This window comes from Salmo trutta, chromosome 11 (assembly GCF_901001165.1).
Source record: "Salmo trutta chromosome 11, fSalTru1.1, whole genome shotgun sequence".
In the NCBI taxonomy this organism is placed as follows: Eukaryota; Metazoa; Chordata; class Actinopteri; order Salmoniformes; family Salmonidae; genus Salmo; species Salmo trutta.
Window position 1 is genome coordinate 9,790,295 of NC_042967.1, and position 15,175 is coordinate 9,805,469.

General features: G+C 44.0%; 1 protein-coding gene across 9 annotated transcripts in view; it reads right to left on the reverse strand.

The window, feature by feature from the left end:
- LOC115202196 (teneurin-3) overlaps positions 1 to 15,175 on the reverse strand; it is a 425,097-nt gene that overhangs the window by 69,226 nt on the left and 340,696 nt on the right. For 4 of the 9 annotated variants that reach the window (XM_029766165.1, XM_029766167.1, XM_029766162.1 and 1 more), the window contains 3 exons: positions 10,092 to 10,238; positions 8,620 to 8,839; positions 1,013 to 1,132 (listed from right to left, as the gene is read on the reverse strand). In XM_029766165.1, the coding sequence (XP_029622025.1) occupies positions 1,013 to 1,132; positions 8,620 to 8,839; positions 10,092 to 10,238 (487 nt within the window). Of the gene's footprint in view, positions 1 to 1,012; positions 1,133 to 8,619; positions 8,840 to 10,091; positions 10,239 to 11,812; positions 11,822 to 12,923; positions 12,951 to 15,175 lie in introns of all 9 variants that reach the window. The other 5 variants (XM_029766158.1, XM_029766163.1, XM_029766160.1 and 2 more) reach the window with 2 other exon arrangements.

Sequence of the window (15,175 nt, forward strand, 5' to 3'; positions counted from 1 at the left end):
CATATTATTCAGTCTATAGTAACAGGGGCATGACATAGTGGCTGGATACATCGCAACCTGCGGTGTGGAAGATTGTGCAACATCATGTATTCAATTTGCCACAGTGGTCGCCATCACACACCTATTGCAATCTAGCAGCTTAGCCTCGCCCTAGAGATTCAACCTATTACACTCCCAGCAATCACACAGAGCCTCCTCTCAATGAGGCAGGGAGCACCAAATATCACGGCTTGCACTTTTGCCCTTAACACTCCTGCTTCACAATCTAATTGGGCGCGGGTGGTGTAATAAAAGGTCCTGATGGGGCTGGGGCCTGGGAGTGATTGCGCCTCTGTCCCAAATGGCATCCTATTCCCTATCTAGTGCTCTACTTTTGACCAGAGCCCTATGGGAAGCAAGTAGTGCACTATATAGAGAATAGGGTGCTATTTGTGACTCGAACTGCGTTTCCTATTTCCTGGTTGGTGTTGAGGGTTGCAGGAACACTCGCTGTAATAACACCAGGGAACCGGGAGTGGGGGGCAGGGTGTAGTGGAGGTGTGTGTGTGTGTGTGTGTTCTGTGCCCTGCGCTAGAATGACGCAGGCTAATTGATTCTGCCCTTGTAAATTCAATGCATTTTAAACAGCCCTCCAGTTCACATTTAAATGGCGCAGGGTTTTCATTTGGGGTGTGGTTGGGGGAGGGGGTTTGTGAGTGTGTGTTTTTTCATTGGGGGGAAGCTGCTGAGATTACATTTGCATGAGAGAGACGATTTTGGGAGATTTGTGAGACAGAGTCGTAGAGGGACGGGAGAAGAAACGCACTGTGGTTTCTCTCTCTTTTCTCTCTCACACACTCACCGATGCACAGAAAAACATTCACGCATATACACACACAGACACACTCATGATGATTCAATCAACCAGTCCTGAAAACACAACATAAATCAAATACTGTATGAGGTGTCAGTGGTGAGGGAGACCAGAGTCTGTGGTGTGTGTGTGTGTGTGTGTGTGTGTACGTGGACCTACATGCCGTCCTTGCGCGTGACGGTGTATCCGTGGTCGGGGTAGTGGACGAAGGTAACATTGACTCCTATGAGGGGGGTCCCGTCTGCCGTCAGGACTTGGCCTCTGATGATGGACACCAGGCTGGGGAGAAACAACACGTAGAGATGATCTACTTAGAGACGTGGTTATTTTGTACGCTGCAGCTCTGGGACGCCGCGGAGACAGAGATATCCTGAGATACACATCACGCTAGAGGACTGACAGGAAATAACACATTAGACAACTTTCACTCAGCACATTCATAAACACCACAGTACGACACTGTATAGTACCACGTCAAATAACCAATTCCCTTTTCTCGTCACCGCTATGCACGCACAACATCATACGTGATCCAAACACCCCCTCCCCTCCCCACACACACACACACAGAGGCCTATTGTTATTCATGTGGGCTTACATCTCCCTGTTTAGCACACATAACACAGTGTGCCAGGGCCTTTCCCCTCTGAGGCTTATCAGCCTGATCGATACTAGGGGACTGAGTGAATAAATCTCACACAGCACACATACACGCGCACACATACACGCACGCTTGGACACACACACACACACACACACACACACACACACACACACACACACACACACACACACACACACACACACACACACACACACACACACACACACACACACACACACACACACACACACACTTTGCCCACCATCACACACACAGGCCAGCAGCAAATTTATTCTGCGGCAAAAATTGTTTAAAAAAAGAGGAGAAAAGTCAAGTTGTTTAGGCAGGCCCAGCTAGCAGTGGACCGTTTAGATGAGTTTTTAATCAATGGGTCTGGTCCTGTGGAGATAGCTACTGTCTGTGTGTGTGTGTGTGTGTGTGTGTGTGTGTGTGTGTGTGTGTGTGTGTGTGTGTGTGTGTGTGTGTGTGTGTGTGTGTGTGTGTGTGTGTGTGTGTGTGTGTGCAGGGGGAGGGTAGCTAGATTTACTTATAGCTCTCCTTCCCAGGTCATTACAGCTTTCACTGAGTGCTAATCAGTAGCGGAGCATTGAATCACCCTGTAGAGAGAGACAGAGACACACACACACACACACACACACACACACACACACACACACACACACACACACAACTTCCCCACCCCCAGCACTATCCTTTACAACAGTCTGAGAGGATGCCAGACAGTACAGTTGATGTCCTCCCTCCCCCCCTTCTATCTTCTATAGTGTAAACATGCCATAAATTACAAATTACCCAGCGTCCTCGCCTCATTAATACCTGTATGTGTGTGTGTGTGTGTGTGGGGGGGGGGGGGGGGGGGAATGGGGTCCTTAATGTAGCTGTAATTTATGCCTTCCATTTGCTTAGGGAGGTTGTCTCAGTGCCTGTCACCGTAAAACAGTGCCTGTGTCCCAAATGGCACCCTATTGGCACCCTATACTTTTGACCAAAAGTGGTTCACTATGTAGGGAATAGGGTGGCAGTTGGGACGCACTCATACCCAATTGTCACTGTTCTGGTGTCTGAGTGTTTCTAAGCATGTTCAAAAGACGTTCATGTTCAATAGACGCTGCAAGGTACTATCATTACTCTGGTATTATCATTACTCTGGTACTATCATTACTATGGTATTATCATTACTCTGGTATTATCATTACTATGGTATTATCATTACTCTGGTATTATCATTACTCTGGTATTATCATTACTCTGGTACTATCATTACTCTGGTATTATCATTACTCTGGTACTATCATTACTCTGGTATTATCATTACTCTGGTATTATCATTACTCTGGTATTATCATTACTCTGGTACTATCATTACTATGGTACTATCATTACTATGGTATTATCATTACTCTGGTATTATCATTACTCTGATACTATCATTACTATGGTACTATCATTACTCTGGTATTATCATTACTCTGGTATTATCATTACTCTGGTATTATTATTACTCTGGTATTATCATTACTATGGTATTATCATTAGTCTGGTATTATCATTACTCTGGGATTTATCATTACTCTGGTACTATCATTACTCTGGTACTATCATTACTCTAGTATTATCATTACTCTAGTATTATCATTACTCTAGTATTATCATTACTCTGGTACTATCATTACTCTGGTACTATCATTAGTCTGGTATTATCATTACTCTGGCACTATCATTACTCTGGTATTATCATTACTCTGGTACTATCATTACTCTGGTATTATCAGTACTCTGGTATTATCATGTGTCTGGTATTATCATTACTCTGGTATTATCATTACTCTGGTATTATCAGTACTCTGGTATTATCATGTGTCTGGTATTATCATTAGTCTGGTATTATCAGTACTCTGGTATTATCATTACTCCGGTATTATCATTACTCCGGTATTATCATTACTCCGGTATTATCATTACTCTGGTATTATCATTACTCTGGTACTATCATTACTCTGGTATTATCATTACTCTGGTATTATCATTACTCTGGTACTATCACTCTGGTATTATCATTACTCTGGTATTATCATTACTCTGGTATTATCATTTGTCTGGTATTATCAATAGTCTGGTATTATCATTAGTCTAGTATTATCATTACTCTGGTATTATCATTAGTCTGGTATTATCATTAGTCTGGTATTATCATTTGTCTGGTATTATCATTACTCTGGTATTATCATTAGTCTGGTATTATCATTAGTCTGGTATTATCATTTGTCTGGTATTATCATTACTCTGGTATTATCATTACTCTGGTATTATCATTAGTCTGGTATTATCATTTGTCTGGTATTATCATTACTCTGGTATTATCATTACTCTGGTATTATCATTAGTCTGGTATTATCATTACTCTGGTATTATCATTAGTCTGGTATTATAATTACTCTGGTATTAGCATTACGCTGGTATTATCATTAGTCTGGTATTATCATTTGTCTGGTATTATCATTACTCTGGTATTATCATTACTCTGGTATTATCATTAGTCTGGTATTATCATTACTCTGGTATTATCATTAGTCTGGTATTATAATTACTCTGGTATTAGCATTACGCTGGTATTATCATTAGTCTGGTATTATCATTAGTCTGGTATTATCATTAGTCTGGTATTAACATTACTCTGGTATTATCATTAGTCTGGTATTATCATTAGTCTAGTATTATCATTACTCTGGTATTATCATTAGTCTGGTATTATAATTACTCTGGTATTATCATTACGCTGGTACTATCATTAGTCTGGTATTATCATTAGTCTGGTATTATCATTACTCTGGTATTATCATTAGTCTGGTATTATCATTACTCTGGTATTATCATTACTCTGGTATTATCATTACTCTGGTATTATCATTAGTCTGGTATTATAATTACTCGGGTATTATCATTAGTCTGGTATTATCATCAGTCTGGTATTATCATCAGTCTGGTATTATCATTAGTCTAGTATTATCATTATTCTGGTGCATGACAAAATGACACCTTTAGTTAACCCTTAACCTTTCCCCACCCACTGGCACACATCTCTCTCTCTCTCTTTCTCTCTCGCTCTCATAATAAGCATGACAAAGGTTGCTGTGGGCAACAGGCAGCGCCGCAGTAACTGACTGGTGATATTTCCTTTTTTACATGGTTGCATGTCATGGAATGTGGCTTGGAGTTAGAAAGTATCAGTGTCACTGTCACCTCTGTAAAATACAAAGTATTCATTTTTCTCTAAATATTTGTACATGTTGTACTGGCATTGATTGTCACGTCCATGTCTGCTGTCTGAAATAATTTCTTTGTCAATAAAGGTTTTAATTCATTCAGAATTGAGGATGTTGTGGGCTGGACACCACACCACAGTCCAGGATATCCTCCATGTAGTTATTATCAGACAGATTAGTCTCTAGCCTCCCAGCTGGCCTCTCACCAAAGTCATTCAAGGATACCGCTTCGAATCGCCCCCGGGGCTCCACAGCTGTGACCCGGCACCTGGGATTTGAACCCTCAACCCTGCTAACCCCAGTCAGAGGACCAATTAACCGGGCCCTTGACCACGAGACCACAACATCACTACACAGAACAGGGCCATAAGTGAAGTCAACAGAGCCAAGACCAACTAGTCCGCGAGCGTTAATCCGCTTGAAATCTGTGTGCAATATAACAACACTGAGGGAAGGACCTAAAACAAGAGACAGGTCGGGGTCGGTCTTCCTGCTTAAAATACCGCAGCTTTAAGTTCCATTGCTCGTCTCCCTCTTCTAGAGTTTGCTGAAGCGTGTCAAAGAAGCGGTCTTATCTAAATTCAGCTGTGTGTGTGTGTGTGAGTGTGTGTGTATGTGTATGTGAGCCACCACATAAAGTAGTGAAGCGTTGGTGGCCACATGCCTAATTTTCCATGAAGAGGAATAATAACATACTTCCTAGTCTATTCAGACTCCTTATTCCCAGTAACTAGAACCTGTATAAGGGACCCAAAGGATTGCATTTAAACAAACTCTGAAATGAAAATGTTCTGCAATTGTATTGTTAGACTGTTATGGCAGACAAAGGAAAATAAAGCTTTAGCGTAGGAAGTTGAGACACACAAAGGCGTCCGACGTGTTTTTATCCAATATCCTTGGCAGAAAGCCTTGGTAGTGCCTGCTCTTAAAGCAGTGAAACTATTTCAATTGGAGGTTTGGAGAAGTCAATAATAATGTAGGTGTAAACAGGTTTTTGCTCTTCCTGTCCTTGTTGTGCTGCAGACAGTCACTTACAGGATGTCTGCTCTGCGCCGCAATGCAAAACAATCACAGACTACAGATGTAGGGTCTTAATTTGATCACCATGCTGCAGGAGAACTTTACTGCAATGCAGGAAATGTAGAACTTGTAGTGTGTTTGACTTGATTTTCCTTTACAAAAAATGTATCGACCCCTACAAAAATGTCCATTAATTGTATATTCACATTTCCTGTTGATGCAGGATTGTTTTCCTGCTGTATCAAACTGGCTCAAATTAAGATCCTACATCTGTACTTCATTACTGAGTATGTCTCTTTTGAATGAATTGCCACCCTGAATAATATCTCTATTCCAGTCTCTTGCTCGAGTGTCATTTCCTACTAAACGACGAGCTCTCTATCTCTGTTGACGGAGAGTGGCATGTCAATACACCCAGACGGAGGAGGAGAAGAAGAGATGGACGAGGAGGAGGAGAAGCAGAGCGGGTCTGCGAGAGCCTTGTTTGTTCACATGTTGATGCTGAGGAGCTGTTGTTTGGTTGGGGATTACGGCGGATCCCGTGCGTGTGTGTGTGTGTGTGTGTGTGTGTTGGATGGCTGGCTGGCAGAGGCTAAAGGAAATGTTCAGGCACATGCTCTGTGTTAGCACTACTGGCTAAACAAAGCCCCCGGATAGGTGGGTCTAACACAGGACAGATGTGAACTTGACTCTCTCCCTTTATCTCCATATATCTATCTTTCTTTCGCTCTCCGTCCCTCTCTCTTTCTCTCTCCATATTTCTGTCTCTCTCTCTCTCCATGTCTCTGTCTTTCTCCATTTCTTTTTCCATCTCCCTCTCTCTCCATCTCTCGGTCTTTCTCCATCTCTCTCTGTCCACCTCTCTCCCTCTCTCCTCATTTGTTTGTTCCGGCCTCCCATTTCTCCACACTTCTTCCTGCTTTATCAGATGATCAGACTGTTCTGTTCTCTCCAGTGAGCACCGTGTTTAGCATCTCTATTTAACTCTGTTATCGCTGTGTGGAAATGAAGTTTGCTTTCTAAACATAAGCTAATCTCTACCGGCTGGTTAGTTCAGCTCTTACTGAAATCGATTTGCTTCTAGATCAACTGTGATTGTGAATATAATCACAAACGTGCACGGCACTCTGGACTGAATTAAAGCAACGTTCAAGGTTAAATAGTCATAAGACCTTTGAGAATGACCATAACGGAAGCTGGTCATGGTATATGACTCATGTTGTTGTCCAGTATGGAGAAACAAACTTTCATGGTTATAGACAACATTGTTATAGACCACTGTATCCACCTGGCTGGTTGTCACCAAGGCAACCAAACACACACACACACACACACACACACACACACACACACACACACACACACACGGGGACACACCATTTGCCATGGTATGGTCTTGCACTCTGGACATGCGTTGGTAGTACCCAATTCGCTAACGACCATCAGGTCGCTAATGGCCTGGTACTCAGAGCTCTATTGTCCCTCTAACCAAACGCAATCGAAAATCACATCAAACACTTATCATCAAAACAGTACAGTGATTTTAAAACTCAGAAGTTCAACAACAGGTTGAAACTGAGTGGAAAACGTGGTCGTTGTGGATGTTGTTTCAAAGCTTAACACAATGAAATGGACAGCTTTCTAAGGTGAGGATTCATTCAAAACACACATACGCATAATAGAGCTGAAGCATATTCAAAGGCCTATGAGCCCAAGCCCTTGTGCTGTTATACAATACATAGCCTACCGCATATTACACATGGCAGAAAAACATCAAAACTGATTATAATCAGATGTCTTTGGTACATAATTGGTCTAGCCTACACTCCAAAATTAAACAAATTCTAGTAAATCACCTTTGAGTGTGGACTGTATTATCACGCATACTGGATGGAATGGTTACCTTATGCTACGCTCCAAACGTTCTATCCATGAGTCTGGGAGAGAATGTATTGGCCTAGGAGATGCTGTTGGTTCATTGATTGTGCAGGGCAGCTTACAGTTAGCCTACAAGTATAGTGGATTTGTATTTGATTTGAAATAGCCTAGTAATAGGGCCTTTTTTATATTTTCATAATTAATAGGCGGACACATTACATTTAGCTACAGAACCATGCATTTCCATGTCCTCCTCTCTCCCCTTCATACCTTTCTCAGCGCAACAGTTTAATGAAATATGTTTCGTTGTGAAAACATGTTACTATCGATGTTCCCGAACAGATTTCATTTGGTTTCCCAAATGAAGCACTGGGTAGCTGCAGGAACAGGGTTGGAGATGGCATACAAAGTTTTGGGCAGAATATCAGCTGTTGCTCAGCAAGAGGCTGCGTGCTCCTCAAACAGTTGTTGATGCATGGAGTGAAATAACCAGAGAAGCATGGTTGAAGTAACTGACCATCAGAAAAGGTCCCGTGTGGCTCGGATGGTAGAGCATGGTGTTTGCAACGCCAGGGTTGTGGGTTCGATTCCCACGGGGGACCAATACAGAGAAAAAATTTCTGAAATGTATGCATTCACTACTGTAAGTCGCTCTGGATAAGAGCGTCTGCTAAATGACTAAAATGTAAAAGCGGCCTCCATTCATTATTAGAGTGCAAATGGATGCATTTTTTGCCCCTGTTCCTGCCCCTTTGATAATGGGCCATTTTAAATCAAAACACGTTTTACATATTAGTAAAGACAAAATTCAATTGAGAATAGTCTGACAATAACCGTCTGACAAAATGTCATGACCGCCACAGCCCTCCACACACACACACACACACACACACACACACACACACACACACACACACACACACACACACACACACACACACACTAACCTGTTCAAATAAATGGGAAATGAGAATGCTCACCTCTTGTTGAAGGGGTTGTCCCCGGTGATGACGTGGCTGCCCTCTGGTCCAACCAGGAAGCGGATGCGTTGGTAGAAGGAGCGTGCGGCATGCTGGGGCATCAGGCTGGACGGGCTCTGACTGATGATGTCAGAGGGGTCCGGGGAGCCGCGGCAGTACGGCTGGGTCTGACAGGATGTCTGGAGGCAACAGTCCGGGTCCATACAGTCAACCAGGCCGTCTGAGAGAGATAGAGAGTTATGAAGAGGCAAACAAGAGGAGTAAGGAATGGGATCCAGATCAGATTCTCTCTGATAACTCTAAAGGAACCATATACAGTGAATTCACGAACAAAATACTTTTAACCAAGTTAAAAACAAATCTACCTCCAGTTGCTCTTTTTGTCAGGTGGTCAAAGGTTTGTTTTGTTATAAGTGGTTGTATTTGGTTGGGCTTTCAGAATGTGATTGGCCGTGTTCCTGTGAGAGCAAATAGCAGGCCCAGTTGTTCAAAGTTATTAGTCAACCTCTAACCCCTGGCTGTGGTGACAAACTGCCTGGTTCCTCCATCCTGACTGCTGCCTTGGATGGGATAACTGTAGGCTAAATATACTCGCTTTCTCTCGTTTTCTCTCGCTTTCTTTCGCTCTCTTGCTCTCTCTCTCTCGCTCCCTCCCTCACTAACCTATCTAACGGAGGGAGAGAGAGCGTGAGAGCGAGCGAGAGAGAGAGTGCGAGAGCGAGAGAGAGCGAGACAAAGAGAATGGAAGAGAAAGAAAGAGTGTGAAAGAAAGTGTGAGTGAGTGAGGAAGAAGGAAAGTGGAGAGGGATAGAGAGAGAGAGAAATAAAGAAGGAGAAAGACTTCTCTCTCTGCTACTTCAACAGCCAGCCTGCCTGCTGTTTTCCAAGGCCTTTGTGTGGGAGCGAGATTTGCTCCGTCTCCCACAGGTGACATCCACAGGAAAGGGGGAGAGGAGGAGAGGGAAAAGAGAGGTGAAAGAAAGGAGGGAGGTAGGATGTGGAGCTCATGAAAGGCTGCCAATTGTCTTTGTGAGGTTATTAAAAGCTCGGCGTACATCTGGCGACCAGCTACCACCGGGCGGAGGGGTGATAAAAACCTTGCCGCCGCGATTGACACACCCCCACCTCGTCGTTCCCCCACCCCTCCCTCATCCCCCTCTTCCAAAACTAATCAGGACGTGACTTGTTCCTTCTTTTATTTCTTTATTAACAGGCCTCTATAGTGGTGACGCCACCGCCTTCTTCAGTCGGAGCTTTACAGAGTGCAGAGATCCACATATAATGTGGTTGTGGGTTCAATCCCAGCAAGGATCACACACAATACGCACAGTTCAGATGTATGAACTCCCTGTACTGGAAGTGACTTCTAATGAAAATGTCTGGCATATAACGTAACGTAACCCAGAGCCAAAGACAAATGTCCATTTTGTGAAAATGTAACGGACAACAAAGTTTTCTTCTACGTGTCTCACCTCCTTCGTTATCCTTGCCGTCGGTGCAGAGGGTCTCCATGGCGACGTCGCATCCTGCCCCGCGCCACCCGGACTGGCAGACGCAGTGCCATCCGTTCTGGTCCAGGGTACAGCGGCCGTTGTTGTTACACAGGCCTGGGCAGCCCTCTGTAGCAGACCAGAGCATGGAGAGTTAATACACGCTCACACACATAGGAGGGTTATGTGTGTATAGGGAAGGGAGGAGTGTGTGTGGCCGAGGGTGTGTGTGTGTGTGTGTGTGTGTGTGTGTGTGTGTGTGTGTGTGTGTGTGTGTGTGTGTGTGTGTGTGTGTGTGTGTGTGTGTGTGTGTGTGTGTGTGTGCGTGCATGCATAGGTGAGAATAAGGGAGGGGGAGAGTGTGATTATGGGAGTGTGTGAGTGCGCTTGTGTATCTCATATCAACATGGTGGTGTGTCTGTATGTAGGTGCTGCTCTGGGATTCAGGATTGTGTGTGAACACATGCGTGAGTGACTGTGTCCTCCTTTTTTGAGGAGATCCCCCCTCTCAGTTTTTCGATGAGAACAAACAAATGAACAATCAACATAAACAGATTCAGATTAACAGGTAGATAACCAACCAAAATGAAAAGGCTTCTGGTGAACTTAACATATAACCGACAGTGTGACATATAATCAGACAGTTAGACAGGCCTGTGAAATGCACAGATGTTGTAATTTCACATGAACGATATAAGCCTCGCGAAGAACCCTTCGTTAACCTTGTTAACCGTTGAAGAATTTGAAAGAAAATATGAATTTTGCCTTTCATTAAGTCAAGTAAGAGAGGATGTCAGAAGTACAACTGTTGGAAATGGAAATTGAGTAGAGAGCAAAAGGAATCAAAATGCACCATACATTACAGAAGAAGAAGCCAAAATATAACGTGTCATTAATTTCAGGGAGATTTGATAATGACAATGTCCCAAAATAGCCCGAATCAGAAATCAAAGAACCCAAACGAAAGCCCTAAATCGATTTTCCTCTGCCTTCTTCAGTTTTTGATAGTAGTAGCTATTGGCACATCCATGTGAAGCTACAATACAATAGGGACACAAAGTATAGGGAGGGCTCTGGCTTGAGTCCCTGCCTCCACAGCTATACTTTATGCCTAGGTCACATTCCTTTACACAGAATAATAACAAACAAGAGAATAATACAATTGTAATAATATAGAAGCAAAGCCCAGGAGGAAGTGAAAGCAGCCCGGCGACTAGGCTAGACAGTCAGGAGGTCATACAGGCCGCGGATGCATGGAAACACGACCAACAAGGATTTTCCAACAAAACGGAAGAACCATGTGTGAAGGGTGGTCAGTGGTGTGTGGGTTGCGCGCGTGTGTGTGTAGGTGTGTGTGTGTGTGTGTGTGTGTGTGTAGGTGTGTGTGTTTGAGTTTTGGGAAATCCAAACAAAATGGCAGACGTGTGTGTGTGTGTGTGTGTGTGTGTGTGTGTGTGTGTGTGTGTGTGTGTGTGTGTGTGTGTGTGTGCGTGCGTATTGGAAACAGATTTTAAGACAGACAAGAATGGAGATAACCAGTAAAAGGACCACAAAAAACAGTGAGAGACTGGTACAAAGACACGTTTACGCCGTGCTTCAAGACAAGAGAGAAAGAAAGAAAGAAAGAAAGAGAGAGAGGGAAAAACAGGAGAGCGGAGAGTGATTGTTCATGACAATCTCCCTGGGGCTTTTGTATGAATTACCTTTAAATCCTGCGATTAGAGGGGGCCAAGGAAAAGGAGAAAAATTTGGGAAAGAAAAATGAACAAAAAAAACTCAGTACTTCAGTCTCTGTGAAGGAGGTCGCAGACCGACTGACAGACACATAAAAGAAAAGAGAGGAAGAGAGGAGGAGAGGAGGAGAGGAGAGAGGAGAGGAGAGGAGAGAGGAGGGGAGAGGAGGAGAGGAAGGGAGGAGGAGAGGAGAGAGGAGAGAGGAGAGAGGAAGGGAGGAGGGGAGAGGAGAGGAGAGAGGAAGGGAGGAGGCAGGATTCCGTGGACATACTGTTGGAAGACAGGGGGATACAGAGAAGGGAAGACAGAGCGCGAGAGAGAGAGAGAGACTGATACCACTCTGTGTGCGGTGGAGATAGCTCTGTTGGAAGGTCGAGGGTCGAGGGTTAAAGAAGTAGTCCATATCTCCACTTCAGCTTAAAGGCCTCCAATTCTTAGTTCTCTACAAAAGGCATTGATGGTGCTAGTAACACACCATCAATTTATTAACAACTAAACGTATAATCACGTTGTTTGGACGTTTTAAGGTGCCATTCTTCATTGTCAATTCGGGGAAAGCAAAAAACAAACAAAAGAAAAGACTGACACGTAAACAAAAAGCAGTGAGGCAAAGCATCTAGGATAACACCCCTGCTTTAACAAAAAAAGGTCTAGTCAGCTGCTTGAGCTTAGATGACGTTATTTCAATGTTATTCTATCGTGCCGCTGGAACGTTTCTGGCCTCTCCCGGTGCCCAACGCGGGGGCGTTCGAGAGCAGTGGTTGGTGGGTTATGTGGGCTAAAAAAAAAACGCCCCAGTTCTACCATGCCTGGTAGTTACCGAACATCCTCCCATGCTCCAAGAAAGGACATGATATTGGATTTCCCCCACAGTACCAAGACATGAAGACATGAGAAACAAATAGTCACAGTAACAATAGAAGACCGAATCACTGAATCAATACATCAATGAATCAGAATCAGAGATAAAAAGAGATGAAAAGAAAAAGAGGGAGAAGGGTTACTGGGAATCTATGGCCGGTCACATGTACCACACAGCACGATGGGGGGGGGGGGCAGAAGAAAGAGAGACCACAGTACCTTTGACTCTAATATCCGGATTGTGAGCTTGAAAGAGAAAAAAGGAGAGAGAGAGAAAGAGAGGAGAGCGAGCGGTTAAGGAGAGGAGAAAAAAACAGGGCAGACTATTTACCAGAGTGTTAGTAGTGTACTTACGAGCATAGGCACCCTTACACACTCGCGCGCACACACACACACACACACACATACACACATACACCACATGTGTTTGAAAATGTGATGGATATCCCATGTGACCCAGAGTGTGTGGCCGTGACCATCCTCACATGTAAACCTCTAGGATTTCTCTCTCCGTTGTGACGGGAGGGGGGGGGGAGATTAAAGATGACACATACTTTATCAGACACTTAGCTTGTTGTTACGCATCAACGTATGAATGCTGTACATATACATATGTGTGTGTGTGTGTCAATCTGTTGTCTTATAAAGCCAACACCCAGTCCCTAAATCGCTTACACAATCTTAGATGTCGTTGCTATGGCTTCACACTAACATACACACAAATTGACTCAGATGTTGCTTGCTGTAACTTCACATTAGCTCACACATACACACACTGGCTCAGGTGGCAGCTTGATTGGCCGTCATCCTCTCCTTTTCCCAGAGTGGAACAGGATCCCTTAATAGAATTAATGGAGCGTCAGGGTTCTTAATGGAACGCCAGGGTTCTTAATGGAACGTCAGGGTTAAGAAAACAGCAGCAATCATCCCTGAACCCTGAGCAAAGGGGCAGCAATTTACCAGCTAATTGCACTAAAGATTTCTCATTTACTTCCATCATATTCCACTCACATCGGGACAGGGAGGACTGTGTGTGTGTGTGTGTGTGTCCATCTGTGTGTGTATGTACAGTATGTATGTACCTGTGTGTGTATGTACAGTATGTATCTGTGTGTCCATCTGTGTGTGTATGTACAGTGTGTGTGTGTGTGTGTGTGTGTGTGTAGGTGTGTGTGTGTGTGTGTGTGTGTGTGTGTGTGTGTGTGTGTGTGTGTGTGTGTGTGTGTGCGCGCCTATGGGTCAAGCTGCAGAATTAATCAGCCTCTTATAGACATCAATGCTTCATTATTTGTCGGGACAATTCTTGGCGGTCGCTGATTAAAGTGACATTAATCTGGAAACAATTATATATCACAACGTCCAGACCCATTCAATCACCACCCTGAGGTAAAGATGGAGAGATGGAGGAAGGAGAGGAGAGGGGGATGAAGGGGAGGATAGAGAGATGAGGGGGAACAGAGAGAGAGCAGAGGGGTAGAAGGAGAGAGAGAGAGAAAGAGAGAGAGTGAGAGAGAGCGGAAGGAGAGAGAGGGGAAGAGAGAGAGAGAGAGAGAGAGAGAGAGAGAGAGAGAGAGAGAGAGAGAGAGAGAGAGAGAGAGAGAGAGAGGGAGCAGGGGTAGAGGCTACTGGCATGTATCCAGTGATTTAACATGATCTTAATTAACGTTTAATGCGCTGGGGGCCTTTAACAACCCCCTCAGCTCCAGGTGAGCCTACCATAAAAACAGGGGGGCCTCCTCTTAGACTTGAATCATGCTATAGCCCAAAGTGCTCCAGAACCCATTGAGGACAATGAAAAACCACTACACCCACCCTTCCCCCAACATGGTTATTACTGAGCTATGAGGCTATGAGCCTCACTCATTCCCTGGTCTACAGTAGACGCACACACATACACACACAAACACACACACATGCACGCGCACACACATACACACATACACAAACACACGCACACGCACACGCACACACACACACACACACACACACACACACACACACACACACACACACACACACACACACACACACAGTGATGTATATATAATAACGGTAGTGTGTGGCTAGACTGACGGAGCTACCAGCCTGTTAAGAGAGAAGCCAGATCAGTGGTAACACAGAACAGCCATTCAGCAGTACTGAGAGGGGGATTATGGGCTTCCTAGTTTCCAAGCATGGCCTCGAGTGTAGCAGTGTTAATTAACTATTGGACACAGTTACCAAAATGATTTGGCCTTTTGTGAATAAAATGTGACTGTTTTAACTACACAATTGAGTTTACAAACCGCTGTGTTTTGTGTGTGTGTGTGTGTGTGTGTGTTTTATGAAACTCTGACCTTGAACAGTTTTTTGTTAGTTTTAAAAGACAAATCACTACAAAGAATGCTACAGTAGCTAGTAGCTGAATCTGAAGCTTGAGGTGGGGAGGGACACCGAGACCAGTCACTTTGGTCTCTCATTTCAGTGAAAAT